Source organism: Gadus morhua, chromosome 5, assembly GCF_902167405.1.
Source record: "Gadus morhua chromosome 5, gadMor3.0, whole genome shotgun sequence".
In the NCBI taxonomy this organism is placed as follows: domain Eukaryota; kingdom Metazoa; phylum Chordata; class Actinopteri; order Gadiformes; family Gadidae; genus Gadus; species Gadus morhua.
This window is the reverse complement of record NC_044052.1, coordinates 7,918,700-7,945,233: the sequence shown is the minus strand read 5'-3', so window position 1 is coordinate 7,945,233 and position 26,534 is coordinate 7,918,700. Positions and strand designations below refer to the sequence as shown.

Genomic DNA, 26,534 nt, shown 5'->3' with positions numbered 1-26,534 from the left:
TTAGCACTAGTGGATGAAACACCAGTAAATACATCACACGAACGAAGCACGAACGAAGAACACCAAGAGCAGAAGGAAGGGGGCGGTGGGAGTGATAAGATGGCTGTGTGTCTGCGTGTCTGTGTGTCTGTGTCTGTCTGTCTGTGGGTCTGTATGGATTGAGGGGGGGGGGAGGGGAAGAACCAACTTGTCGTGTTTCCCGGGCAGCTGCAGCTGGATCCTGCAGCGGTCGGCCGCCCGGATCTCCTCCTCCTTCTTCAGGATCAGCCTCTGGAGCCCCGACATCCAGTCCTGGGCCACTGCGGGGTTCACGTTCTGCCCCCCAGCACCCCGAGGAGAGACGGAGAGAAGGGAGGGAGATGGAGAGGGGCAGGGGTCCAGAGAGACGAGAGGGGTGAACAGTGGGAAGAGGGCAGAAAGACACAATCACGTTTACATTTAGCAGATGCTGTTATCCAAATCAACTTAAACCGATTCATACACATACAGTATAAATGGCGGAGTCCATCGTCAAGTATACACACACAAACCAATACACATTAGGGAGTCAACACCGCAAAGCGATAGCCACTTCGTCGGGGGCAGTTAGGGTTGGGTGTCTTGCTCAAGGACAACTCGGCACTCCGCTAGGAGGGGGAGCCGGGGATCGAACTAGCAACCATCCGATTTCACGACAATCCGTTAAGCTGACTTAGGATAAGAAAACAACGAGCAGACTGAAGGGGGGAGGTGGGATGAGTCGACTGGCCATCACCATGGCAACAGTAAACAAAGTGGAGGGTGGATGAACAGTGCTGGGGCAGTCGCTGTTGAGTTCGGTTGAACTTGGACTCGTTGGAAAACATAAATAAATGTAAAAAAAACAACAAAGCTGTTCAGGGCAGTTTGTCGAAGATATTAAATATTCAGGGGTGTTGACGCTTGCTGCCCATCGAACTTGCTCTAGATGAGAATACCCCTCTGGCACAACTCTCCGTCAATCTCCTCGTCCCCGGTCTATTGTATGAGACACATGTCTCTCAGTGTGTTCTCCGTGTCTCCATCTGAACTCTGCAACGGTTTGACAGCCCCTGCCAGCACGAACACTCATACACATTCTCTGCGCTACACATGGGCCAAAGTGTGCGTGTCTGTCTGACTGTCTATGTCTGTGTCTATTTGTGTGTGTATGTGTCGATGTGTACGTATGTCTGTCTGTGTGTGTAAGTGTATTTCTTTGGGTGTATTTGTTTGTGTGTGTGGCCACAGGTTGACATGACAGGCATGAAATTGCCTTAAAATCTGTAGATTTTGGTTTGCCTGTGTGTTTGAGTTTGAGGGGGGGGGGGGGTGACTTTCTTCAGTCCAACAGTCCACGCTGGCACATTCCATCTGCTCAGACATAATATGCCTAGCAGGCTGCCCAGGCTCCATGGAAACCAGAGAAAGGAGCTGGCTGGATGAGAGTTGTAAAGTCCTTGGAAGCCACGCAGCAGAAAGTCTACTTCTGTCCACTTCTGTCTGGCTTATTAATACATATCTTTGAGAAGCTACGATTTACTAACTGATGAATAAGACTTCATAGGAATGTCCTCCATTTCCTCAGAGAAGATATTGAGTAGTTTGTGTGTTTGTGCATCTATGTGTGTGTGTGTACCTATGTGCGTGTGTGTCTCTGTGTTTCTACCTGATAGATTCCCTTGAGGCTGCCGATCATGCTGGAGATCTGGTTGACCAGGCTGAGGTCGTGGATGAGGTTCTGCAGGTCCTGGTACAGCTGGCCTGGTCCCATGTACAGCTTGCCTGGGACACACACACACACACACACACACACACACACACACACACACACACACACACACACACACACACACACACACACACACACACACACACACACACACACACACACACACACACACACACACACACACACACACACTTTAGAATAGGAACGATCCCAGAGTAGTATATATTTTATTTACTTATCTTACTTTCCAGACAAAGGCTTTCATTCAAATCTTGAGATGTTATGAGTGGAACTGGACACAACAAAAGTGATCACCACCAAAATAGCAGTGTATAACTAAATCAAATGATGAAATATGAGCACGCGAACGACGCTTACACAAGGTTTTGTTATCAACAACACTGTTGTCACAAATCAAACAGACTTGCTTGCGGCCGCAGAGGTAGTTTGGCAAGGAACAATTCCATCATTCAGCATGGCACTCCAGAACATGTACAGCTCTGTGCGCAACGAATGCATCAAGGCATGGCATAGTGGTGAGGCGTGCTGAGTCGACACGCGATCACCGCAGTGCACTTTGGCACCGTGGAGATGGCGGTAGGGTGCGGTTCCCCTGACACGACGGCCTTGATGCATGGGGAAAGCTGGCAGCTCCGAATGAGAGCATTTAACGAGTCTGCTGATTTACACTGACAACCAGACGGAGGCGGATCAATAAAGAGGAAGGATCGATTGGTACAGCGGGACAGCTCTGCACAGTGCGCGTTGGCCTTCACCGCTGCTCCTCTGGGAGGGAGGGGGGGGTCATTCAGCCACCCACACAAAAGGCGTTCGAGATACATTGCACTGTTTGGGCCAAGCTCTAGTTCAATAACACAATTGTAACTGTGAATTGATGTGCTTACCGACAACACACACACACACACACACACACACACACACACACACACACACACACACACACACACACACACACACACACACACACACACACACACACACTCTTAGTGAACAGTAAGGCATCTCGTGGGCTAGGAGAAAGCTGCCGACGTGTAACTGATCGGACGCCAAATACAAAAGGAGGAGAAAGAAACGATGAAACGCAACTGCTGCATCCACACACACACAGACATATATATAGACACACGCACACACACATATATATATATATATATATATATATATTTAACTATTCTACAGCCCGATGAAGGTGGACCAAAGAAAGGGAGGCAGGAAATCAGGAAGGAAGGAAGGGTTAAGCTGAAAGAGAGTGGAGGAACAAGAAGCCTGGAGCGCCCTACGTTCCTCCTCTCACTGGCTTTTCTCCTCCTTTTTGTCTTACAAATAGACACTGAGGCCGCCTCAGTGTTACAGCACCATGGCAACGTAGAAGCCCCCCACTGCCCCCACCCGATGCATTAGAATGCCGCCTTACAGGGGACTCAGGGAAACCTCCGTCGTGGTATTTGTACCTCCATTCAGAGCACTTGGCATGCATCAGGTGCTCCACGACTGCACAGAGGAAGCCAGGCTCTTACACTTCCTAGCAGCACGGATGCTAAAACCGTTTAGCCCCGTTTGTTTGCGGATGCAAAAGCAAAACACACAAACAATGTACCTCGGTAAACCTACTATAGTGTGTTAGTTTGCCTCTTTCGTGCTCTTCGAATTCTCTAGTGTAGCGTGCAACTTCAGTTACCCAAACCATAGCCCTTCAATCTTGGCTGCTACATGATTGACTACAAGATTAGTCCTCACTGCTATTCTTTCTGCACGATTTGAAATTGACTGGCAGACCTGGGACCACTAATTCATCCACTGCTAATTTCATTGCCAATCCAGCTATTCACCTTAAGAAGAATCTAGACTAAGGAAGAGTTTTGATACAAACTAAGTAATTTCCCTTTCTTTTTGGGCAAGAAATCTCCCCCAAAATAAAAAAGAACAACAGAGAAAATCTCTTCTCAATAATTCACCCAATTCAGTGAAGAAAGAGAGGCAGGTACAAAAGCCTGTCAGAGCCACACCAGCACCCAGCCCATAAACACACCACAGCCAGACTGACTAGACACCCCGGGGCCCGGTGCATGAGAGGGGCTTCTGTGGAAGCCCTTGCACCCTGGCTCCAGCCTCCACAATGATCCTTTGTGGCGGCCCCAAATGTCCTGGCACCTTACCGAGCGTCGAGGCTTGAGAATAACCTGGGCACATCTCGGAGGCAAACAAAGCGCCGACTCATGGCTCACCAAGTTCCCCTCGCCCCTGATGATACATACCGGGCGGCACAATACAGGTCAGAACAGAAGACAAGCAAACAGAACGGCTTGGCGGGGATAAATCAGCACTTACTCAAAGCGGTTGAGGTAAGCTCGGAGCAGTTTGGGGGGGGTGACGTCATGCTGGATGGGATCTAAGGGGGCGAGTGGCCCGGTCTGCTTTTGGGCTGAATGCTGCAGGACTGTGGAAGCCATTGTTTTACCGCTTGCCGAAGGTTCCTGAACCACCCACGTAAGCCCACGGAAAACCATTGTTTCCTGTGCTACCCACTTTGCAAAATGACCATCTCGCCACATACGACTCTAAACGTAAACAGAATAATTGCGGACATTGTTACAACAGGCCTTGACCCCCCCATGACCGTCGTTACCCACCTAACAGCCATAGGGTCCTCGTATTGGACAGCTAGTGTGGAGTCACTGGGCCAGGTCCTACATGCCTTCACCTGCTAGGACCTGATGGCTTGGGATGGAAGCCTTCAGCCATCCCGTCTTTACACAGATCCGTCGGCCTGCCCTCTTAACACAAGTGTGTTTCATGTCACAGAGCACAGCCTGCTGCAAGGCTGTAGCATTGCACAAGGCATAATGTGCGAATGTGGATTGTTGAACACAATTTCAGCTCTCTTCAGCTCCCATATGCAACCAATGCAGGAACACTCTTGAAGCATTTGGAACTATATGAATATCAGTGATCATCCTGGCTGCATAAAGCCAAATGGAACTCTGGCAGCCGCATTCTAAACAGCACTGAACACTAGTCACGCACGAAAGAACGAACGATGGAGAGAGAGAGACAGAAAGAGGCAAAGCAATAGAGCGAGGGAGAGAGAGAGACAGAAAGAGGCAAAGCATTAGAGCGAGGGACAGAGATAGAGAGAAAGAGGAAAAGCAATAGAGAGAAGGCGAGAGACAGAGACAGAGACAGATACAGGGTTAGAAAAAGTTAAGCAGTCCCCGGGAGGCAGGGTAAGAAAGGGAGAGAGAAAGTAGCTAGAGAGAGACACAGACAGAGGGAGTGAGAACGAGAGGTCAGAGCTTTTGCGTGTAATTGACTGGAGGTAATTCTAGCCCCCGGCCACAGGCAATAGAAAATGGAAGGCTTTGACCTCAGCTGTGTCCCACTGAACCTGTTGACGGCCACACACCGGTCAACATCAAAGCTCCAAGATGAACGGAACCCGCAACCCGCCATGGGCTTCGCACTAACAAAAATACACACACACACACCCACACAGGTGTATGCCCAAGACACAAACTAACTTCTAGCCCAGAATTAAAACAGACCACTAATTATCCCCGGTGAAGTTGTGGCTCGGTGGCTCAGCAGCTGCCTGTGACAGTGGAGAGGAGGAGAGGGAGGTAGTGGAAACACTGAGGTCACTGAACTCGGCTATTTGGCTCATGCGGGCAGCTAATGCCTTTACAAGAAACCAGATGAAAAATTTGTCAACTTGAAGTTTCATATACTCGCAGCGTGTGTTAACCAGCAACACCCCACATCGCCTCAAAAGGAGTGTGGCCAGTACGGGTATCGAACCCGCGACCTTGGCGTTATTAGCACCACGCTCTAACCAACTGAGCTAACCGGCCAATTTCTTGACACAACAACACCATTAGTCTCGTCACCTCTCCCCAAGCTCCTTCAGTGTCTCTAGCATTCGATAACATTACAGCAGAGGTTAAAGTAAGTCCAGCTCCATGCAGATATAAAAATCCTTCCCCAGCCGTTGGAGAGCTGACCTCTCTTGGAACAAAAACCCTGGTAGGAATTTATTGACATGGAATTTTCCACCACAGTATCTCAGGTAGGAACAGAGGAATGGAAAACTCTACACACCGAGGCCAATGGACAACATATTTGCTGGCGTTACGGCGGTGGATATGATTTGCTTATCATACTTGGCTTAGCGTTGATGACCACCTTCTCCCCGGAGTGGTGCTGGGCCCCGGGGTGGCGGCCCGTGGCGGGCACGTCCTCGCTGGAGCCGAACTCCACCACGTCCACCAGGCCCAGGGGGACGCTCCACTTCAGCAGGAACTTGTGTCCCGGGGGGGCATTGCCGATGGCCCCGCCCCCGCTGCCGTCCTGGCTGCATCTAGTGAGAGGGGAGGGGTCAATTAACAAGCTCAACCAGCCACACCTTGGTGACCAGTCAGCTAGCATGCCGAATAACATGAATCACAATGAAAAGATAATGTACTTACAATGTAATGTTAATTCGCCTTGGATAAATACGTCTGCTAAATGCCCTAAATGTAAATAATTATTCCAGGGTATTTTGCTATTAATGGTTGTGGTTTGATGAGATAAACCCTGTGGCTAGCAATTTTAGAGAACAAGGTTGATCATTAACGGGGTTGGGTTATATTACTACCAAGATTGCAATTAAAGTTTTTTTTTCCCTGTTGGAACAGCCAGAAAGGCTTCGGGCCTTTGGGCAGCCGGCCTGCTGTGATGACGACACAACGCGGTGGAAACCCCGGGGAGTTTTCCTCCTGCTCTCTTTCTTGAGATCGTCCCAAGCCACACTTCACAGGCACGTACAAGTCCCAACGCAGACACTGGGCGCGAGTATGGACAGGACACGTTTAGCTTGCTACTTCCTTCTGGTTAGCCCTGATGCTATACATGACAAAGACAAAGTATCTAAACGTGTCATCTAAACGCAACACAGCACCACAAAGGTTTAAAAAAAAGTTAACATCACAAGGCAGATGGGTTACGTGTTCTGCTCATCACTGGATAAAGCGGGGCTTCAGCCCAGTTGGGGGTCTGCTGGGGGGGTTCGTGGGGGGCCGTTACCGGATGTTTGGCGTGGCGCACATCAGCACGTCGTTGAGCAGGAAGAGGCGTCGCTCCTTGGTTTTGATGATCTCGCCGCGCTCGTTGTAAACCGTCTCCACCATGTCGTCGGAGCGGATCAGGTGACGGCTGCCGTTGCTCAGGAGCTAGAGGGGTTCAGGGGGTCAGAGGTCAACACCAGGTGTACCAAGACGAGCACAGCATGAACCCATTTCCTAAAAACGGTAGCAGTGAACCTCCATGCACGGCTCCGCCATGTGTTTCCATGCAGATAACGCTCGGAGGAGGCTGATATACAAATGGATAAATAATTACTTTTTCTCGGGAAGGCGATGCCTGGTTTCCTGAGCACATGGCGGGCTACGACGGGCTCTATAAATACTACTCTGTTTAGAAGGAGGAGAGCACTTGGCCCAGCATGTGAACCAGCTAGCTGAGAAGTGCCTCCCACACACTGATACGAGGAGAATCTCTCTGAATGATTAAACACCGGGAGCTTGAGTTTCTGAAGGATCAGTGAAAACATACGCGACTGATGATAAAGGAACGGACAAGGGGGGGATGGGTGAGCAGGGCCTAGCTCTGTTGTTGTAGATACGTGCACAACAGGGATGCAAACTCACCAATATTATGGGGATGGGTTTACTTTCTTGGACGTGGGAAATACTCAGAATTAACTCATCTATTTAAAATAAATAAATAGCTTAAAATAATAAAAATAAACATGCCGAGAAAATAATTAGATAATTCAAGACTGACAGGTAAAGAGGTTTAGGGAAATACTAGGAGGCATTTAGTATTGGTGTTCTCTAGGATTGTGGCAGCACAGCATTGATGACAGACTTTCTTTCTGACATCGATCTACCAGTTCGTAAAACCACCTTAGTTTACAGCCTATACCATGAAAAACTGTGGCCAGTACAGGTATCGAACCCGCAACCTTGGCTTTATTAGCACGACGCTCTAACCAACTGAGCTAACCGGCCCCAGTTGCATAGATATAGACACATTTGTGACCACAACCCCAATCCCACTTCACATGTTTACCATAAGGGTGTGTGTTGTCCGGGGGAGATGCCATTACATCATAGTCGGTATGCACTACACACAGAAACTAACAAACTCCACTAAGGTGATGGCCATGCGTTTATAAATATTATATTGTTTAGTGTTCAGTGCTTGATATTTTAGTTTTTAGTTTTTCCTAAGTCAGGAACTTTCATTTTTTCATACCTTGCTGTTGATTATTGAATGGAAAAAAACATTATCAATAAGAATATACACATGGGAAAGTAGACCTATTGATTAGTAGTAACTAATCAATAGGTCTAGTGTGTGTGTTTTTGTGTGTGTGTAATGTATGTGTGATTTTGTACGTGCCTGCGCATTTTAAAAAGAAAGGCAATTGTTGTTTTAGTTTACCTAAATCATGAACTTATGTTAATGAACCTCGTTATTGAATATTAGTAAGCATTGAATGAAAATAAATATTAAAAAAATAAGATATTGATTATAGTCACTGTATGGTAAACAAGTGGTGTGGGCTTAGGGGTGCATTCACCAATGGGTCATTACAGGTCTTACAGGGGCCGGTTAGCCCAGTCTGTTAGAGCGTGGTGCTAATAACGCCAAGGTCGCGGGTTCGATACCCGTACTGGCAACAGTTTTTTATTCAGCTCCTGGTCCAAGCACTTGCCAACTCCCTCCTAGACTACCTCAACTCGCTCCGGGCTGGACTCCCTTCCTACTCGACCGAACCTTCCAGAATATCCAGAATGCTGCGGCACGCCTGGGGTTCAACCTACCAAAGTCCTCCCATGTGTGACCACCACTGGCTCCCTGTTGTAGGTTCCATCTGACGCACTTATTTTGTACGTCCTGACACTAAATGTAAGCACTTATTGTATGTTGTACGGCCTGGCACTTAAAAATAGCACTTGATAAAAAAATATCATTGTGTTTGTGCGTGTGCCTGTGTGCGTTTCTGCGTGTGTGCATGTATGGACCTTGTTGAGGTAGCGCTCGTTCATGGCTTTGGCGATGTGTCTGATCTCACAGCGCTGGTCCGCCTCCCTCTTCTTCTCGTTCAGCTTCTCCGCCAGCGTCTCCAGCTCCGTCAGCGCCATCTGCAGGGGCAGCCGGTCGCCGTGGCCCACCGGGGTGTTCTTCAGCATGTCCTGGACACACACACACACACACACACACACACACACACACACACACACACACACACACACACACACACACACACACACACACACACACACACACACACACAAACAGGGACATGACTGGGTGAAAAGACGGCTAGTATTTTAACAAAGAACTTTATTTCATTACGCTGGGCTCATTTGCTAATTTCAACTGGAAGTGAAGGTATCACAGGTGATCTGCCTATTGCTTATTGAAGACATAAGCAAGGAAACTATGTGAAGGAAAGCAACAGGATTAAGAGAGATCTGAGGAAAAACATTTTTTGAAAGCCCATCTTGAGTATAGAGGGCACTCATCAAAAATCACACTTTAAAACATATGTGCCAAGTGCTCCCCCTGCTGGCCATCGGGCATACTACTCTGTCTGTGCTGTACATGTTCTCATTGAAGGTTTCTTGCTAGTTCAACAAGTGAGCCCCACCCCCCCAGTACCTGGAGCAGCAGGATGAACTGAGGGAACCTCTGGATGGGCTTCATCATCAGGCCGTACAGAGTGACGCGGTCGCCACTGGTCTCCTGACGAAGCTGAGCAGAGATACACAGAGGGGCCATGATTCTGGTAGTGCTGTCAATGCAGTGGTAGGGAATACATGGTACACACGGTCGTAAACTAGATACAGACGCTGTATGGTTTTCTTTTTTTTGAAACCTATTTAGTTTTTAGAAAATACAGTATGTGGCGGAAGATGATATGCCAACTCAACTTTGAACCGAAAATAGTCAACAAAATGCTGAGCGGGGGGGGGGGATATTTGAGCCTGATAGAGAAGGTATGCGGCAGGTACATTTATCAACAGACACTTGGATCAGCAAGATGTACACGCCACACTTTAATACTGAAGTAAATCTGCATTCCATTGGCAAATAAAACATCTATGGCTGCATCTGATTCGATTTTTTTACCCAACAACTTTCATACTTTCATGTGTGTGTGTGTGTGTGTGTGTGTGTGTGTGTGTGTGTGTGTGTGTGTGTGTGTGTGTGTGTGTGTGTGTGTGTGTGTTCCTAACCTTGAGGAAGTCCAGGAAGCTGGGCTTCGCAGCGCACGTCTTCCTCACCACGGCCATGGCTGTGCTGAAGTTGTTGACGTACTCGCTGTAAGCGTCCAGCACCATGGACTTGGAAAACTGGTGACACACACACAAATACAATACATACATTCAATACAACACACAGGGAGTGGAAGTCAATTATTATTACAAACAGGCCGGATGGATATGCGGTTTTTGGTGAACATATTGGATACGTGTATTGAAGTACTGTGAAGCCTATTTATGACCATACTGTAAATTCTTACAGTTTGAAAAATGTTTGTGAACAATCCTTAGTTATTTAGCAACTATAGCCATTGCATCAACGGCAAACCACGCGTTTAAGACTTCAGTCGGGGCTCACCGACGCCACGAAGACGTCTCCGATCATCTCCAGGTTGTCCCAATCCGCCACGCGGCTGGCCAGGGCGATCTGGAAGAGGAAGTGGCACTGGAGGATCTCCCGCACCCGGTAGAAGATCATCTTCAGCTTCCTGTCACTCAGTAGTCTCGGCTCAACCTCCAACAGTGGCTTCTCGTACTGCTGTGGGATCAGAGCAGAGACGGGGGGATTCGACTAGCGACTCCACTGAAGATTAAAATAAATAATGATCAACAGCACCACCGCTGGTCAAACATTGCTACTGCAGAAATTCACATTAATGTTTAGTAATTTAGTAGATGCTAATATCAAACGCAGACCCTTTAATCCAAGGCGATTTAAATAATAGACAGTGAATTATAGACTGTTTAGCAGCCGTCCTTGATTGAAGTGTTAAAAATTCCCTACCTCTAATATCCTCTTCAGGGCGTCCAGATAGTTCTTCTCACTCTCCAGTATCGATCCCAATATACACCGTCTCACCAGCTGTGGGGAAACAAACAGCAGTCCAGGGAGCTAGCCAATTAGCAGAGAGCTTTTGCATGGGTGCCATCAGTGGCTGATGTGGCTTTTGCAGGTGCATGCTGGGTACCTGCTGCTGCGACAGGCCCTCGGGGGCGGGCCCCAACACCGGCTCCACGTTGAAGCAGTCCACTTCGATGAAGAGGTCCGTCTCCTCGTCCTCAAAGAAGGCAGACTTCCTCTCTGTGACACACAAAGCGGAGGCCAGAGTCAAGCCAAGATAAACAAAGCCATAACGGAAAAACAAGGTCATTGTTCTAATCTTTCATTGGATCTCCTGAAGATAACCTTGTTATAACACGCAGCTTATATCAACACCAGTTCATTGGACGTTCATTGCTCTTGACACTATTGCCCAGAGCGGTATTGTACGCCAACAATGTATTTGAATTTTGTTTTAAACCTGGAGATAAAAACCTAGAGGATACCGCAATGCGTACCGTTACAGAAGGACTTGGTCTTGATGTAAGAGCGTCCTTTTTTAACCGCTGCTTTGGTCTTCTCCAGTCCGTCTTTGGTGCCTTCCCTGGCAGCTTTCACCAGCTTTTGCATCTTCAGGCAAAAATTAAGAAAAACATATACATGACGGCATACTCATAAACGTTAATGTTAAACGTTACTTTGTTTGCATGTATAAAGATCGGCCCATAAACGTTCCCGAACAAAGAACCAGGGTGAGCTGTGGGAGCATAAGGGCAGTGTTAAGGACATGTTAGGACAGTTGATGTAAACAGAAGAGGAGAGGAGCAGGGGTGACCGTAGAGTTACCTCCACGACTCCAGCATGGAAGATGAACCCAATGACCCAACTTTTGTTAGACTTCACGGCCACCTTACTGAATAGCATGGAATGTGCTGTCCTTTCTAGCAAGGCAATGGAATGCGAAGGTTAGCAACCCGGCTACAAAAGGGTGGTTAGGTGTTAGCTTTATTTATTTATCATTTTTAACATTCTGAAATTTGAAATGCAGGGTAGCATGGGACGACGGACATAAAGATGAACAACGCCGCTGACTCAACCATCACCACCATCATCACCACCACCACCGAGGCCACCACCATCACCAGCCAATCACATGAGAGCAGGATGAGGTCAACCAGTCTGTGAGCAGAGCCGAGACGCCCACGGTTGGGGTTAGCTAGGCCGAGAGAGAGCGTGAATATGGGTATAGTGGAGGGAAGTGAGTTGGAGGGGGGCGGTCGGGACTACTTTGTCTAGCGCAGGGACACGGGAGAGGTGGTAGCGGGCAGGCGGTTTACCTTCTGCTCGTGCCTCTGCTTGAGCTGCTGCAGCTCTACCGTTCCCACTGTGTTTGCCATAAGATCTTTCATCTTTTTCTCATAGTGTTCTTTCAAGCGTGTCAGATCTTGAGAGAGCTAAACGGAAGCAAAGCAAGCGTTACTACTGGCAAAGGTTTGCGTGGCGAGTGTGTGGGGGACGTCCGTCGATTTGTTTTGTGGTAGATGTTTCTCCAGCAACAACACACCCCTTAAGCTTAAACAAAATGCAGCCACCACGTCTTACATTACAATACACAGCACATTCAAATTACACACAGAAATACCATTGAAATGCAAAGCTAAGCAGGGACAGAGTGCTGTGCATCAGCAAAAGTGGATCGATGTCTTTGAACCCAAAGGGGCCGTCTACAATTAAAGAGCGCACATACATAGCAAACACACAAACGAGATGGACGCAGGGCGATCCATCCACTGTCTTCATCTGAGTAGTGTGGAGCGAGGTAGCGATGAACTATACATGGGAACCAGGAATCAATAAGGGAATCAGGAATCAATAATGCAATCCATAGGGGGGGTTTCATCTCTGAATCCGCCCCTAGGATCAGAGTGTGAGCGAGTGAGACAGAGAGGGCCCGGGGGGGCGGAGGGGGTCGTGGATGTGGGAGTGTTTGGTGCGTGTACACACGTGGGTCTTCCTCTGCGGGGGCTTGCCCCTCATGAAGGCGTGGGGCATGCCGTTCTCGGGGCGGCCCTCGCCGTCGCTGGCCTCGTCGTAGCTCTCGAACTCGCTGGAGCTCCAGCCGGCGTCCAGCGAGCTGCCGCCGCCGCCGTCCTCCCCCAGCTCCACGTCGTCGTAGATCATGTCGTCTGGGTCTGCAACGCAACCGGGTCGTTAGCACGGGACAGCGCCGCCGTGGACGGACTGGACTCGTTTGATGGTTCTTTAATTACTGGTCGTGATGGGTGATAACATTTCTTATTCTGAATTGTTTCAGATTTAACTCGATTTTTGTTGCCAAATGTCTGGATCATAATCTTTACTCATACAATGTGCGTGTGTGTAAGACCATTGGGAAATACAGCTATACCACTTATGTAAAGAACATCATGATTCTATTTCTGGTGCTTGATAGCGTGCCTGGATCTATTTATAAAAGGCTGTACGTAAACCGTGTTCATGTGTCACACAGAATCAATGTTTTATAGTTTAAAATCAAATCAAAGTGAAAGTAAGCAAATCAAATAGGCACGATGAGTTAGAGGAACTGGATGGGTTCAGGTTCATCACTGACCTGTGTTGGAGTCTGAGTTCTCCCTGGGCACGTCATCGTAGATCACCTCATCTGGATCTACGGGACGGAATAAATCAATCAACGCACAGATCTTCAATAGAAAGCTAAAACCACGATCACACTACAGTCTATTGTCGCTGCAGAATGAAAACAGGATGTCACATCGTGGAAGAGTTGAGACGCTACCAGTTCCCCAAGAGAAGAAGAGGGAAGGAAGTTCGGGATATTGCGTCAGCAGCGACCAGAACATGGCGTCTGTGGGCATCCTCTGTGAGGATTTGTGTTGTAAGGAAGGGATTCACAGAGAAATGAAACTACAATCTAAGCGTTCCTGTGAACACACAGTGATCTCGTGCGGGCTTGTGTTGCGTCTTACTTTCCATCCAGGCAGTGTTGGCGGGGTCGGACACCCATTTGGTCAGCGCGTCCTCCTCTATGATGGGTGGGGGGGGGTCCTCACTAAAAACACTGAAGAACACAACGCAGGTGCATGGAAGTGCGTTACGACAATCACTAGCTAAACACAGTGTAATCCATACATAGGAACGGTACCATCAAAGGAGTGCAATCATGGCTGAATGCAGGAACACTTTAAGGGCCCTAGGTTCACAACAATGGCCTTTTAGTTTGAATAAAGAGATAGTCATTAACATTCCAACTCTGCCTCTTTTTTCAGTTACAAATCAGTTTGCTAGAAATCCAGCATTAAAGCCTTGGTCAAAAACAACTGTCACGCATTTGTATCCTTAAGAGCATTAAAAAAAACATGCACAATGCACCATGGAAGAATATTGAGCATAATATTTAAATTTCGGCAGATTAAGTTGATAAAGAACAATAACATTATCGATGAAGGTAACTCATATCTAATCACAGTTGGTAATTGTGTGGTGTCATGGTTTATTTACAGATAAGTGTATTACAACATACCTGTCAACAGAGGGGTTTCCAGTCGCCATCACTGTGACTGCCAAAGAAGAATCGGAAAAGTTAGCTACCAATTACCACACACCTGTAATGTTTCTAAAGGACCACCAGGGGGCAGTGAAACTACCATAAACGTCGTTCATTCCTGGAAATATTTGGATGTTGGACGTCTGCACATCGCAGGGAAGGTTGCATTCAAATGTCCTTAAACAAGGGATTTGGAACGGAAAATACATATAATTTTGATATTAATTTAAATGTAACATTCAGTTTGTATAATTGGGACAGCTGTCTGTTTCAGATCAGTTGCATTTTCCAAACAGTAACCGAGGGCCATCTTATATCCAGATGGAGCCTGGGAGCTGGGGGATAATTACACATTGCTTCGGACCCGCGGTGTGCCAAGCCACGGCCTTGGAGCGGGCCGCAGGGAAATGTGCAGGGGTGAAAACAGGAAGATCCTCATAGCCACCACGGAGAACAGGGGCAGGGCTAAATATAGCCCCCCACTTCCTTGTGTCGAGGGCTTTTGGAGAGGAAAGAATGCCGGCAGAAGAAAAGAGAACAAGGGAGGAAAAGAGGGCGCTAAGATGTGTCACAGCCTGGGTGTGCTTGTTCCAGAGTTGGTGTGTGTGTGTGTGTGAGAGTGTGTGACAGTGTGTGAGAGAGAGTGTGTCTGTGTGTGTGAGTTCAAAAGGGAAACAGAGGGACGGAGAGGAAGGGGATTAGAGGAAAAGGGGCAAGAGTGGGGGGGGGCATTCCAATGTCATGATCAATGCAATGACTACGAACAGTGTCTATTGTATTCGCCAACGGCCTATCGATGCAGTTCAATACAAAGACCTTTATTATTTCGTCAGGAACTTCTTCGCATTGTACGTGCATGTTAGTGCACGTTTAAAGCAGGGTGAGGTGTCCGAGTTCAATCTTAAAGGCCCACTTAGTGGTTGGAAAGCGTTTAAATGTCAAAAATAACTAGGAGGGGGTTGAGTAGCCTGATAATGTGCTCCTTAAATCCCCACACCCGCCCTAACCACTACCTCCCAGCTCCTTCACACGCTAAAGCCCTGACGCTGCTGGAAGTGTTTGGCGGGTGGCTACCGGTACCTTCCTCGTCCATGGAGAGGTGGCGGATGATGACCGGCGTGGTGTAGGTGGGTGTGATGAGCGGCACGCCAGACGGGGTGGCGTAGCCGCACGGCACCGGGATGGCGTAACCCGGGGAGACGTCACGGGGGCCGTCGCGGGGACCCTCCTGGGTCTCCGCCGGCGCTGCTCCCGGCACAACCGGCGCCGCCCGCTCCAGGGGGTCAGTCCGACAGGAAGGGGCGGGGCCGGATGGAGAGGAAGGGGCGGAGCCTGGCGGGGAGGAAGGGGCGGAGCCACGCGGCTGCTCCAGCTGCTGCACTTGGAGCGGGGTGATGTCGATGACAGAGTAGGGGTTGACCTTGCCCCGGGGGACGGGGCCAGGGGCCCCCGGGAGGGCGGCCTCATCAAAGGGCAGGTCAGGGCCCCCTGGTAGAGGGAAGAGGAGGAGGGGGAGGAGGAGGAGATGAAGATGCGTTCAGTGACATGCTGCTCCAGTCATGAACCGGTAATCAGGGTGATCTCTGATACATTATGATCATACCCTGTACAGAGATGAGATGATACAGCACAACGTTCCCTCTTTACGAGGACACCCTCTTTAAACACATTATGGTCAGGAATATTTTGTACAGTATTTGTACATTATACAGAATGAACATTTGCCTTGGGAACCTCTCTTCAATCATAAAACACCATTTCTGAGTTCCATATTTAAAAGTCATTTTAGGGGTGTGGGATAATCTGAAGGAAGGAAGCGCTCCCATGAAATTCCAATTCACCACTAATCCTTCCAAATCAAATTCATCGCTCAGTATTCTTATTGAGTCCGAGAGCAGTCCTAGAATAGCTTCACCCCAGCTGTAGCTTGTGCGGGGAGGGGTGTGAGGGAAGGAGAGTTGAGCAAAACCTCAGCAACAGCTGTTGACCCGAGCAAGACGGAGGTGTGATTTACGGTAAACTGTGACTTTCACTGCCTACACTTAAAAACATCAGCTTGTGTGCTTGATAGCCTCTGACCCACACACTCTTGAGGTACATTGGCCTGCCGGCTCCAATTTAGCCCCCCAGGCCTGCATGCCACGCCCGTAGAACCTGTGAGACGTGAGTTGAACTGTAACACCCTGCTAGTATCCCTCACGGCCTCAAAAGAAACTGAGTAAGAAGGAACAAGCTCTAAACGATATGATTCACAGTGGATTATACGTGTGTGTGAGAGAGACGAGAGCATTATAGCGCTCAGGCCAGATGTTCAGTTGACCAGAGGTTTCACCGTGACGAGTCAAGTCTAGCTCGAGTCGTGGATTTCGCCAGACGGCTTTTGCTAATTACAGCCTAGTGTGTTCTAAAAACAGCTGGCCAGTACGGGTATCGAACCCGCGACCTTGGCGTTATTAGCACCACGCTCTAACCAACTGAGCTAACCGGCCTGTGTTGGCTTGCTCACAAGGTCTGTTCTTTTTCAATAACGGGAGACAAAACTCAAAACATAAAAATCCATACAAACAATAGTCAAAAATAATATCACAACAATTTCCCAATAACTCTTAACTGCTTACATAGTCTTCATGAGAAAAAGCTTTGAAAAGCAATACATTTCTCCATGACATTATAAGGCACCACCCAGCTGGGCCACCCAACCACACTAAAGCAGCGCTCCCCTGGAACGCTGCCGCCCAGCGTCTGGGGAAGAGAGCAGGCAACGGGGAAGAGGAGCAAATCACTGTCACTGTGTCCTGGGGAGGGCTGGTATATTTACGTGTGTGTGTGTACGTGTGTGCGTGTATGTGTGTGCGTGCGCCTTGAGTCTGTGCCAAGCACAGGCTGAACGATAAGTGCTGCCCCCCCCTCCACTCCAGCCCACAGTGTGTGGGGGTGACGGTAGGAATAAACAGAAGATACCCAGAGCACCCTTATCAGGCTGGTCTGTGATGGAGGCCAGGTCACTGCGGCAGCAACAACAAGGCTGAATATAGACAGCGTTCCCAGAGCCCGGCAGGGAGTCTCCTCCACACAAACACAACTAAAGTCATCATCCCTCAACCTCTACTCAGACTATGAGGGCAACGTTCACCAGAACGATGGAGGGAAAAAAAGCTGTGTGTCTGTGTCGAGATTACACAGCAAATGATGATAACGTGCACCGGAATGATGTATGACAACAAAGCTGCATGTTTGTGTCCAGAGATCACGCATGAGGTATACATTATAGTCATCATAGTCCTAAACCCCTGAAAATAGATCTTGTAATCTGAAAGGGAATGACAACATGTAATATTGTCGCCGAGTCTTTAAAATGGGTACTGCAGTCTGAATTCACAATATACTGAACAAACACGAGCACAAGAACAGCCTAGCGCAATATTGATTTGGGTACACAATTATTCAATTTTGACAAGGACCAGCAACCCCAAGTCCTACCCTGTAAGTGGATCAGCTTATGTGCACAAAATGACAACGCAAGCACATCCGATAACAGATATATTCTACAAATATTAAATGCTTGCCACCTGTATCTCTCTCTTTGTGCAGAAGAATCGTACTATCAACAACGTGCTACCAAAACCTCACCCACTCAATCCCCCCCATCCATCAGAGCGACGCTAGTTCATGTCACACAGTTGAACAGCGAGTTAGAGCTGACAGAACTTTTTTTAATTCCCCCACCTACTCACTGGGAGGGACTCGAACTTATGTCAAGTGCAACTTAACATCAAAGGTTCACTTGTTTTTCTAAAACACCTAAAAAGCAGCGAGTCATCAGGTTTCATGTGCTTTTTAAAGTCTTGGCACCATGCACCAGGTGTGATCTCCGCTTTTCAAGAGCTACCTCTCAACGTGGAACGAAAACCACAACAACGGGCCGGAAACAGAAGCCTGGCAACCCTATCCCCACCGCCGGCAGCCACAGAAGAGGTTCCTCCACCGCACCGACCTGTTCTGCCGACCTCCTCCGCTGGGGGCGGGGGAAGCGGGAGATCTCCGTCCTCCCCGGGGGCCCCCTTGGCGATGGACGCGGTCCTCGCCGTGACCGGTGGGGTGTCCTCCGGCGCGCTGGCCGGGGGCGGTTCCGCGGGACCCTTGACCCGGCCCGCCGCCACCGCGACATCCGAGGGGGCGGGGGCGGGGGCGGGGGCGCCGGAAGCTTCTGGGGCGGGGGGCGGCAGGTCAGCCCCGGTGACCTCATCGCCGCTGTCCTCAAACTCGAAGGCCTCCCCCTCGTCTTCGTCGCCGCCGTCCGCCAACACTAGGACAGACAGACAGATTATATAAACACGCATGGAGCACGACGACCTGAAGAATGCAGATGTTTCAGGTTTCGCGGTGGAGCAGGTAACGTGAACCCTCCGGCGCCATTCGCTGAAAACAGGCAACACAGACTATGACCGAGACAGAGACATGGCTAGTGTTCTGCGAAAGGCCGAGCACAACACATTGTTTGTGTTTTCAAAGCTGTGGCTCACATCCTGTCCTTTTGATGCATACGCTTCACGAAGCAAAGTCATAAAGAAAGTGAGCTACACGGAAACCCTGGGATCTGGTGTGTATACAGCTCTCCACCACCAGGGGCGGCGGGGGGGAACAGACACTTTGTGGTTGGTGGTTGTCTTTGCCGGGCTGAGGGTTATGAGACAGAGGCCTTTGCTTAGGCTTGTAATTAAGGGTGGAGTCCAAGCAAACTGCAGTGTGCCGTTTACTGTACAACTTTCACATCGAGGCAGTGGACTCAGATGTTACTTTGTAGTGTGTAAAATAACAACACAGGGTGTAACAACGCACACACCCTGGGGTCACACGTCACGGCTGGTGGGAGGGTCTCCTTGTGCTTCTAGACAGGAAGGGGGGACGCAAAAGGCTTGCCAGTTTCCACACTGAAATTAGGCCAGCAGGAAACTGGGATGTCACTCCCTCCAGGGACCGGGAATGTTGCCAGAGATTCCCCAATTCATTCCCCACCACCCTAGAAGCAGCCAGGATTGTGGATTATGCAGAATAACAAAATAATGGAATGGGTGTCGTGAGCCAAACTAATTTAGGGCCAATAAGCAGAAAGAGACATAAGCGCTGGTTTTGCCTCGTTCTTTAACTTGGAGTTGTCAAAATGTGTGCTTTAATGTTAACTGCCATGTACAATGTTGTTTCTAGAGAACCCCTGGGAAACAAGACATTCATCTTCAGGGGCTATCCTCTATAGTAAAGAGAGGTACAAAAGGACAAAACACACAAGAAAGGTACTTTTAAAAATGAAAAAATATTTTCCGGAAATGCTGGTACATTCAAAACAGGATGAAGGAGGAGGAACAGGAGGAAACATGGAAGGCACAAACCCCTTCCAATCATCTGTTATTCCAGCAACAAGCCATAAGGTTTTCTTATTCTCCAACCAGGTTAAAATGTACTGTTACTCCTATTGAAGCTAAAGGTTGTAACAGCATCATAAAATAGCCCTCTAGGTGAGACCTGGGCTTTTCTTTATCTGCTCAACTTGAATCCCTAAGCATTCCAGACATTTCTTTGCTTTAGTGGCCGGTTGTTGAGTCAGTGGTCATAGCTAGATTGTATTGGCTCAACTAAATGTTCATATCCTCACTGTGTTTCTCAATGGAATTTGCAGGTTCGCTCCTAGAGTTCATTTCCTGGCTGCCAAGAGCAGAGGTAGAGAATCCTGACCACTCACAGCCATTCAGAGGAGATAGCTGAGTTTGGGAGAAGTTAGACTGAAGTTTGAAAGATCCCAAGTTTGATTCTGGGTTTCGGCATTTTGACCCCCTGTAAAGCAAATCCTCACCTAGGTCAATTCTCCAATAATCTTTGACAATGCTTGAGTGAATCATTTTAAACTCTTTTTCAAAGTGGCACATATATTTTGTTTTATGGTCAACTAGTTAATCACTCTCAAACATACTTTAAACCCCTCAGCTCGGAACATCGAACTTAAAAATAAAAAGAACAGGCCAGCCTTACGGGCAGAGGGCCCAGTGTTGTCTGTTCATCGACTTTGAAGTCTCCAGGAATCAGCAAATCACTTAGAGCATTGCTCCCTGGGGCCCTGACAGCTAGGTGTTGCACACTGTAGTCAGTGTGTGTGCATGGGCGGACTGGGGCGGGCAAACGCCACAGGCAAACACTGTAACCCCACCGTCCCCTGGGCAGATTGCAGCAGAAGCAGGCTGAGAGATGCCATCTCCTTCATGTGCAACCGTAACAAATAGGGTCGGAGGTGAAGGCCTAAGGACTCCTTTTCACTGGCACTCTGGGAATGGTTAGTTATGACGTTTGGCTTAGCTTATTATGCACTCTCACCTCTCCCTGTGTCACGTTAAAGTGAAACACAGCGCTGGGTTCGTGTGAAACGCAAGTGCAGGGGCTTAATCAGCGCCGATCTGACCAGCTGAACCGTGCCCAATCGGCCATTCAATACTGCATCAAGCACAGAGGGTGGATCATCAAACAGCACTGGTGCGAGTGTGCCGGCCCATAATTAATTAGCCAGACATAACAGGACACCCCCCCCCCCCCCACACACACAAACACACATACAAAACACACAGACAGACCCCCACACACACATACACAATATGGATTCTGTTCTCTTGGACCCTTCTCCACTGTCACATAACGTTCTGTTCAACGCCAATCCGCTCCGGCGTCGCCCTGGCAACACCGCAAGCGGCCGCCCAGCTGGGGCTAAGCATTTCCCTGGCATGTGTCTGTCCCTGGAGGCCCTGTCTGCACGTGAGCGTGTGTGTGTGTGTGTTGTGCACGCGCATGTGTGTGTGTGTGTGTGTATGCCGTGCATGCATGTGTGTGTGTCCGTGCGATGCCGCAGCAGAATTCTGCTCAGTACTGGAGGCACATTGTTTGGGATTCACAGCGGTACAGCACATTTACCCCCCCCCCCCCCCACCCCCTGCCTCCTCACTGGTTCCACTGCCCACGCTCTTCAGAAGCGAGGAGGAGAGGAATGTGTTGTTTTCACATGTCGTTTATTGTCTTCCCCGGCTCTCCCCTGAACTACAAGTGGCAGTCACCACAGGCTGTTTGGTAGGCAAATCACCCGATTACATGACAATGCAAAGGGCGACCTGCAGCCAATGTCCTAGCCATCACGCCACCTTTAAACGCTTGGTGTAATACAATAATAAGCTGGTGTTGGCCAATAACATGTTTTATTGGTTTCATCTTTGTTAGTTTTTATTAATGCTTGGTAATTCAAGGGGTTACCAAAGAGTTGAAGGTTTGCATGCCCTGTCATTGCTTTCAAAATACCATGGCCAATCAATGTCTATAATACGGCAGTTGTTTATCCGACCCATCCTTGACTATATAAGGTAGTGAAAATAAAAATGTTTACCTCTATGCCATCCATGTATGGACGATTTACAAACAAGTCTACACACTTTCAAGACTGTGTAAAAAAGCCACAATAGTCTCAACCGAATTTAACTCCATATTGTTTATAACAAATTGAAAGCAATAACATAAGAGATCTCTGTCTTCTACCTATGGCTCTGTTAAGAGACATAAACGGTTTTGAGTGAGTATAGATGTTTGCGAACTTGGTGATTGATCTACTAAAAATGGAACGTCTAGTGAAGGAGCCAGTTTCAAGTGACCACCAAACATTGTTTAAATATATGGCCAAAGTCATATATAAGACAAAATCACACACTCAAATCTCAACTGTAAAGAATACAATAGATCTGCCGAAACCAGGGATCAAACAAGGGATATTTAGATCTTCAGTCTAACGCTCTCCCAACAGAACTATTTCAGCTGTGATTTTCTGATGTGATTGTGTAAACAATGTTTATAATTTCTGTATATTAAAACTGTTTCAATATATTGGACATGTATAGGACAAAATCAAGCGCTCACTTTAAAGAATATAAGATTACTGCCGAAACCAGGGATCGAACCAGGGACATTTAGATCTTCAGTCTAACGCTCTCCCAACTGAGCTATTTCGGCTGTGCTATGGTGACTTGATTGTGTAGAAAATATTTTAATATATTGCCAAAATCATGTATAGGAAAAAATCTGACATTCAAAACTCAACATAATAGAACTGCCGAAACCAGGGATCGAACCAGGGACATTTAGATCTTCAGTCTAACGCTCTCCCAACTGAGCTATTTCGGCTGTGCTATAGTGACTTGATTGTGTAGAAAATATTTTAATATATTGCCAAAATCATGTATAGGAAAAAATCTGACATTCAAAACTCAACATAATAGAACTGCCGAAACCAGGGATCGAACCAGGGACATTTAGATCTTCAGTCTAACGCTCTCCCAACTGAGCTATTTCGGCTGTGTTGTATTGAGGTTATTGGGTAAATATCGATTATATATATGACCAAAGTCGTCTATAAGACAAAGACACACCCACAAAGCTCAATGTAAAGAATATAACAATACTGCCGAAACCAGGGATCGAACCAGGGACATTTAGATCTTCAGTCTAACGCTCTCCCAACTGAGCTATTTCGGCTGTGTTTAATGATATGCCTGGGTAAAGATTCATTATATATATGACCAAAGTTGTATATAAGACAAAGACACACACACAAAGCTCAATGTAAAGAATATCACGATACTGCCGAAACCACGGATCGAACCAGGGACATTTAGATCTTCAGTCTAACGCTCTCCCAACTGAGCTATTTCGGCTGCGGTTGAAAAGGGTGAGGTGTCAGAAACGTCCTCTTATCAGCCAGGAAATAAACCCTGGGTGCAAACCACAATGGTGCACTGATCCCCCCTCTCACCTAAAACCAACCACAAAGCCAACTTCCTTGTCAGAAATTTAGGCAATGACATTCTGAACCCGTTCACCCATGAATATAATTTCATCTGAACGAGCTGTCAGACATAATTTATACTGACGAGGGTAGAGGGTGAGGAGAAGAGAATTACAACAAAGGAAAGTGGGAGTGGGATTGCATGAGTTGTGGTTGACTTTACTTTCAGGTGGAGGGGGTGGAAAGTCTTCCACGTCCATGTTAGCCAGGGGCTGATCTCTCATGCACGCTCTCCAACCAGCAGTCAAATGGAGCTCAGCTATGCCCGTGCGCATCCCTATGGAAAAAACACACACACACACACACACACACACACACACACACACACACACACACACACACACACACACACACACACACACACACACACACAGTGAGAAGACATTTAAGGAGACACAGAACAAAGAGGCAGCAGCAGAATGCTGAGGAATGCGGCCATACCTCAACACTTCACGACATTCACGAATGCACTCACAGGAAGTCCCGTGCACGCCTATTAATTCATGTTTCTCTATCAGAATCGCAGGGGGGCACAGCCAGTGGGGGGCGAGGGACTGTGGATGTTCTGGTCCAAGGGGCAAAGGCCTTTTGTGTGAACAATTAGTCTTTTCAATGCAGAACAATTGAAACAAATTGGCATGTCTAATGACAACAGAAGCCGTCATGGCTACACCCTGTCCCATGTCACTGTAAACAAAAAGTGTGTGTGTGTGTGTGTGTGTGTGTGTGTGTGTGTGTGTGTGTGTGTGTGTGTGTGTGTGTGTGTGTGTGTGTGTGTGTGTGTGTGTGTGTGTGTGTGTGTGTGTGTGTGTGTGTGAGGTCACAAGGTCATTGCAATGGCTGCTGGAGCCAGTGTGTAATCATTACTACAAGCGTTGGGAATTTTCCACCTGAGCTTCCATAGACAGCAGTCTCATTAAGGATTCCCCTCAGGTTTGTGCCCAGGTTTGAATGCAGTTTACCACATCACTATGTTAATTGTTTCAAAGCAAATTAGCATTAGCTCTGCTTCATTTCTCCCGTCTCACAGCTGTGAAGTAAATTAAGTAAGGCTGTGGAATAAATGAGCGTGAATTATCCTTTTTCTCTTTTAACACAAGCAAAGCAAAGAAGAACCCCTCAACAGAAGTAGTCCTATCGTCAGTCTTAAGGAAGATACGCCTATCTCTGGGGTCAAGAGGGTTTGGTATCTGAGTATCTTCATGTTTTAGTTTAGTGTCACTGGCATGCCAAGGCAAGAAGACCTTCCGACCTGCACAGGCAAGACGCAAAAGTGGAATTCCAGCAGAACGTGGAGTGTGTTGTTTGCTCGTGTTGTACATATGCCATAACAAAGGGTGAAAGCTCCCGTCAGGGACTACTCTGAATGTAAAAAGAACTGTCCAGTCTTCAGATGTACAGCCTACTGCCTTAGTTCGCCTTCTCCACTCCGGATTGGATGACACAGCTCTGACATCACGCTATAGCATAAAGCAGCCCTTGTTTGCGGAGTGTATTCTTCCCGTCCAACAATCTTCGCTCTCATTCAAATGGAGCCAGAGACAGAAGAAGTGTCGTCATGATCCACCACAGAGCAGGGCGAGCCTACGCCACCGTGGCTCAGCACAGAGAAGCTTAAAGATATCCCTGTTACTGAGTCTCAAAGCTTGTTTTGTCTAGCAATAATGTGAAATCCTCCGCTGCCCTTTGTCTTCCACCCCATTGGCAGAGCTCAGGGCCAGAGATGGGGATTTGCGTAAACACAACCACACACACACACACACACACACACGCTGTGTTGGATGAATTATGACTAAGAGACAATGAGGCAGGTAAAATATCCATTGCCCGTGGTGGTGAAAACACTGCATAATGGAGACTAGTGGGAGAGAGAGAGAGAGAGGGAGCAAAATTATGCTGAATGCAACATTTTGTTGAAACTGCCCGTCTAAAGCCATGCATGTTAATAACAAAGATTAAATTAGGAATAATTTGAGATACTATAGATGGCAGCTTAAGTGTGAGAATGAGAGCCTCAATGGGTTGGGTGGAACACTGGAATAAAGTGACTCATCCATTTCCTCAGATGAAGAGTTGCCAGGGCAGGGGTGGAGAGGGCAGGAAGGAATAAAATACAAAATACATAATGGGTCATAGGAGAGCCTGAAACACTCATGCATAATCTTCTTCTGCCCTGATGTTTCACATCAATTCTTCTATTTCACGCCGTCTACCCACTGCACCGTCCATCAACTGATGGCGGAAGGTGTGGCTGACGGATGGGGGAGTAGTCTTTGCAGAGGCATACGTCAGCCAAGCCTGAGCATAGACGATCTGATTGGATGACGGATTCGTCGCTGCCTGAAAAGTTGAAAATTGTTCAACTTTCTTGACGGAGCCGACGGAACCAACGGAACGGATGGATCCACAATGCATTGCGTCTCCGCCCCACTCAAAGTCAATGGGATCCTTCCGTTGACGGATGCAGTGGGCAAGAGGGTAGTCAGCTAGCCTCTAAAGGGTTATAGTGACAGACCTCCTAAACACTGAGCGCTGGTAAAAAATAAGACCCCAAAGTTGAATCTGAGTTTAACCCACAGCACTGGTTTGACTCTCGTTGCCATGTTACAATTAACATCCTTGAGCATCAACCCCACAACACAGCCCCTCCTCATAATAGCTTTGAAACCAGTCCAGAGCCGTTATTGGAGTTACCCTGCTCCTGTAATTACAACCAAAGGTAGTGATCACTAGTTCTCCTAACATGCTTCTGGGCAGGGGGACTAGGCGGCACACCCACCTCTAAAAGGACATCCTCAAAAGCGGTGTGGTATGCGGTTCAGAAGGCGGACCACCTGGCTTAACGTAGAAAGTCTTCATCCGTGTTTACAACATCTGACACCGACTGCTAAGTCAGCAGACACTCGCTGCATACCAACGTTGCTCCATCGCAAGATTCGCGTGGGGGACTTTAAGAATTAGTACTGCAGAATGTCTGAGTGAGAGGTGACAGGTAAAGGAGCTGAGCAGGAAGGGAAACAGATAAGCTTAATAAAACAAGGAGGGTGGAGGGGGGGGGGGGGGTTGACTCAGCCTTTGATGAAGGAAGGACCTTACCCAACGTGCCATTACACGTCAGTGGGGTTGAGTTATGCTGCTTCCACAGGAAAACAAGTCAGTCACCTGGCTTTCCAGGGTGAGAACAATACACTTGCGTATGTATCGTAAGTAACATGACGACAAAC

The 26,534-nt window shown here is 47.9% G+C and overlaps 1 protein-coding gene and 7 non-coding genes across 10 annotated transcripts in view; all 8 read right to left on the bottom strand.

Moving 5' to 3' along the window:
• arhgef10 (Rho guanine nucleotide exchange factor (GEF) 10) overlaps nucleotides 1-26,534 on the bottom strand; it is a 50,979-nt gene that overhangs the window by 20,703 nt on the left and 3,742 nt on the right. For 2 of the 3 annotated variants that reach the window (XM_030356283.1, XM_030356282.1), the window contains exons 2-20: nucleotides 23,474-23,587; nucleotides 18,442-18,753; nucleotides 15,528-15,935; nucleotides 14,424-14,460; nucleotides 13,870-13,961; nucleotides 13,494-13,550; nucleotides 12,887-13,074; nucleotides 12,220-12,336; nucleotides 11,401-11,512; nucleotides 11,031-11,143; nucleotides 10,847-10,924; nucleotides 10,421-10,600; nucleotides 10,036-10,152; nucleotides 9,458-9,550; nucleotides 8,818-8,988; nucleotides 6,812-6,957; nucleotides 5,908-6,104; nucleotides 1,667-1,782; nucleotides 188-315 (exon numbers count right to left, since the gene is read on the bottom strand). In XM_030356283.1, the coding sequence (XP_030212143.1) occupies nucleotides 188-315; nucleotides 1,667-1,782; nucleotides 5,908-6,104; nucleotides 6,812-6,957; nucleotides 8,818-8,988; nucleotides 9,458-9,550; nucleotides 10,036-10,152; nucleotides 10,421-10,600; nucleotides 10,847-10,924; nucleotides 11,031-11,143; nucleotides 11,401-11,512; nucleotides 12,220-12,336; nucleotides 12,887-13,074; nucleotides 13,494-13,550; nucleotides 13,870-13,961; nucleotides 14,424-14,460; nucleotides 15,528-15,935; nucleotides 18,442-18,753; nucleotides 23,474-23,585 (2,774 nt within the window). In that variant the 5' untranslated portion in view covers nucleotides 23,586-23,587. The remainder of the gene's footprint in view (nucleotides 1-187; nucleotides 316-1,666; nucleotides 1,783-5,907; nucleotides 6,105-6,811; nucleotides 6,958-8,817; nucleotides 8,989-9,457; nucleotides 9,551-10,035; nucleotides 10,153-10,420; nucleotides 10,601-10,846; nucleotides 10,925-11,030; nucleotides 11,144-11,400; nucleotides 11,513-12,219; nucleotides 12,337-12,886; nucleotides 13,075-13,493; nucleotides 13,551-13,869; nucleotides 13,962-14,423; nucleotides 14,461-15,527; nucleotides 15,936-18,441; nucleotides 18,754-23,473; nucleotides 23,588-26,534) is intronic. The other variant, XM_030356284.1, reaches the window with a different exon arrangement.
• trnai-aau (transfer RNA isoleucine (anticodon AAU)) lies at nucleotides 5,525-5,598 on the bottom strand. Its single transcript has one exon. It is a non-coding gene; the product is annotated as a tRNA-Ile (tRNA).
• trnai-aau (transfer RNA isoleucine (anticodon AAU)) lies at nucleotides 16,863-16,936 on the bottom strand. The gene has a single exon. It is a non-coding gene; the product is annotated as a tRNA-Ile (tRNA).
• Nucleotides 22,406-22,478, bottom strand: trnaf-gaa (transfer RNA phenylalanine (anticodon GAA)). The gene has a single exon. It is a non-coding gene; the product is annotated as a tRNA-Phe (tRNA).
• On the bottom strand, nucleotides 22,577-22,649 carry trnaf-gaa (transfer RNA phenylalanine (anticodon GAA)). The gene has a single exon. It is a non-coding gene; the product is annotated as a tRNA-Phe (tRNA).
• trnaf-gaa (transfer RNA phenylalanine (anticodon GAA)) lies at nucleotides 22,748-22,820 on the bottom strand. Its single transcript has one exon. It is a non-coding gene; the product is annotated as a tRNA-Phe (tRNA).
• On the bottom strand, nucleotides 22,928-23,000 carry trnaf-gaa (transfer RNA phenylalanine (anticodon GAA)). The gene has a single exon. It is a non-coding gene; the product is annotated as a tRNA-Phe (tRNA).
• trnaf-gaa (transfer RNA phenylalanine (anticodon GAA)) lies at nucleotides 23,107-23,179 on the bottom strand. Its single transcript has one exon. It is a non-coding gene; the product is annotated as a tRNA-Phe (tRNA).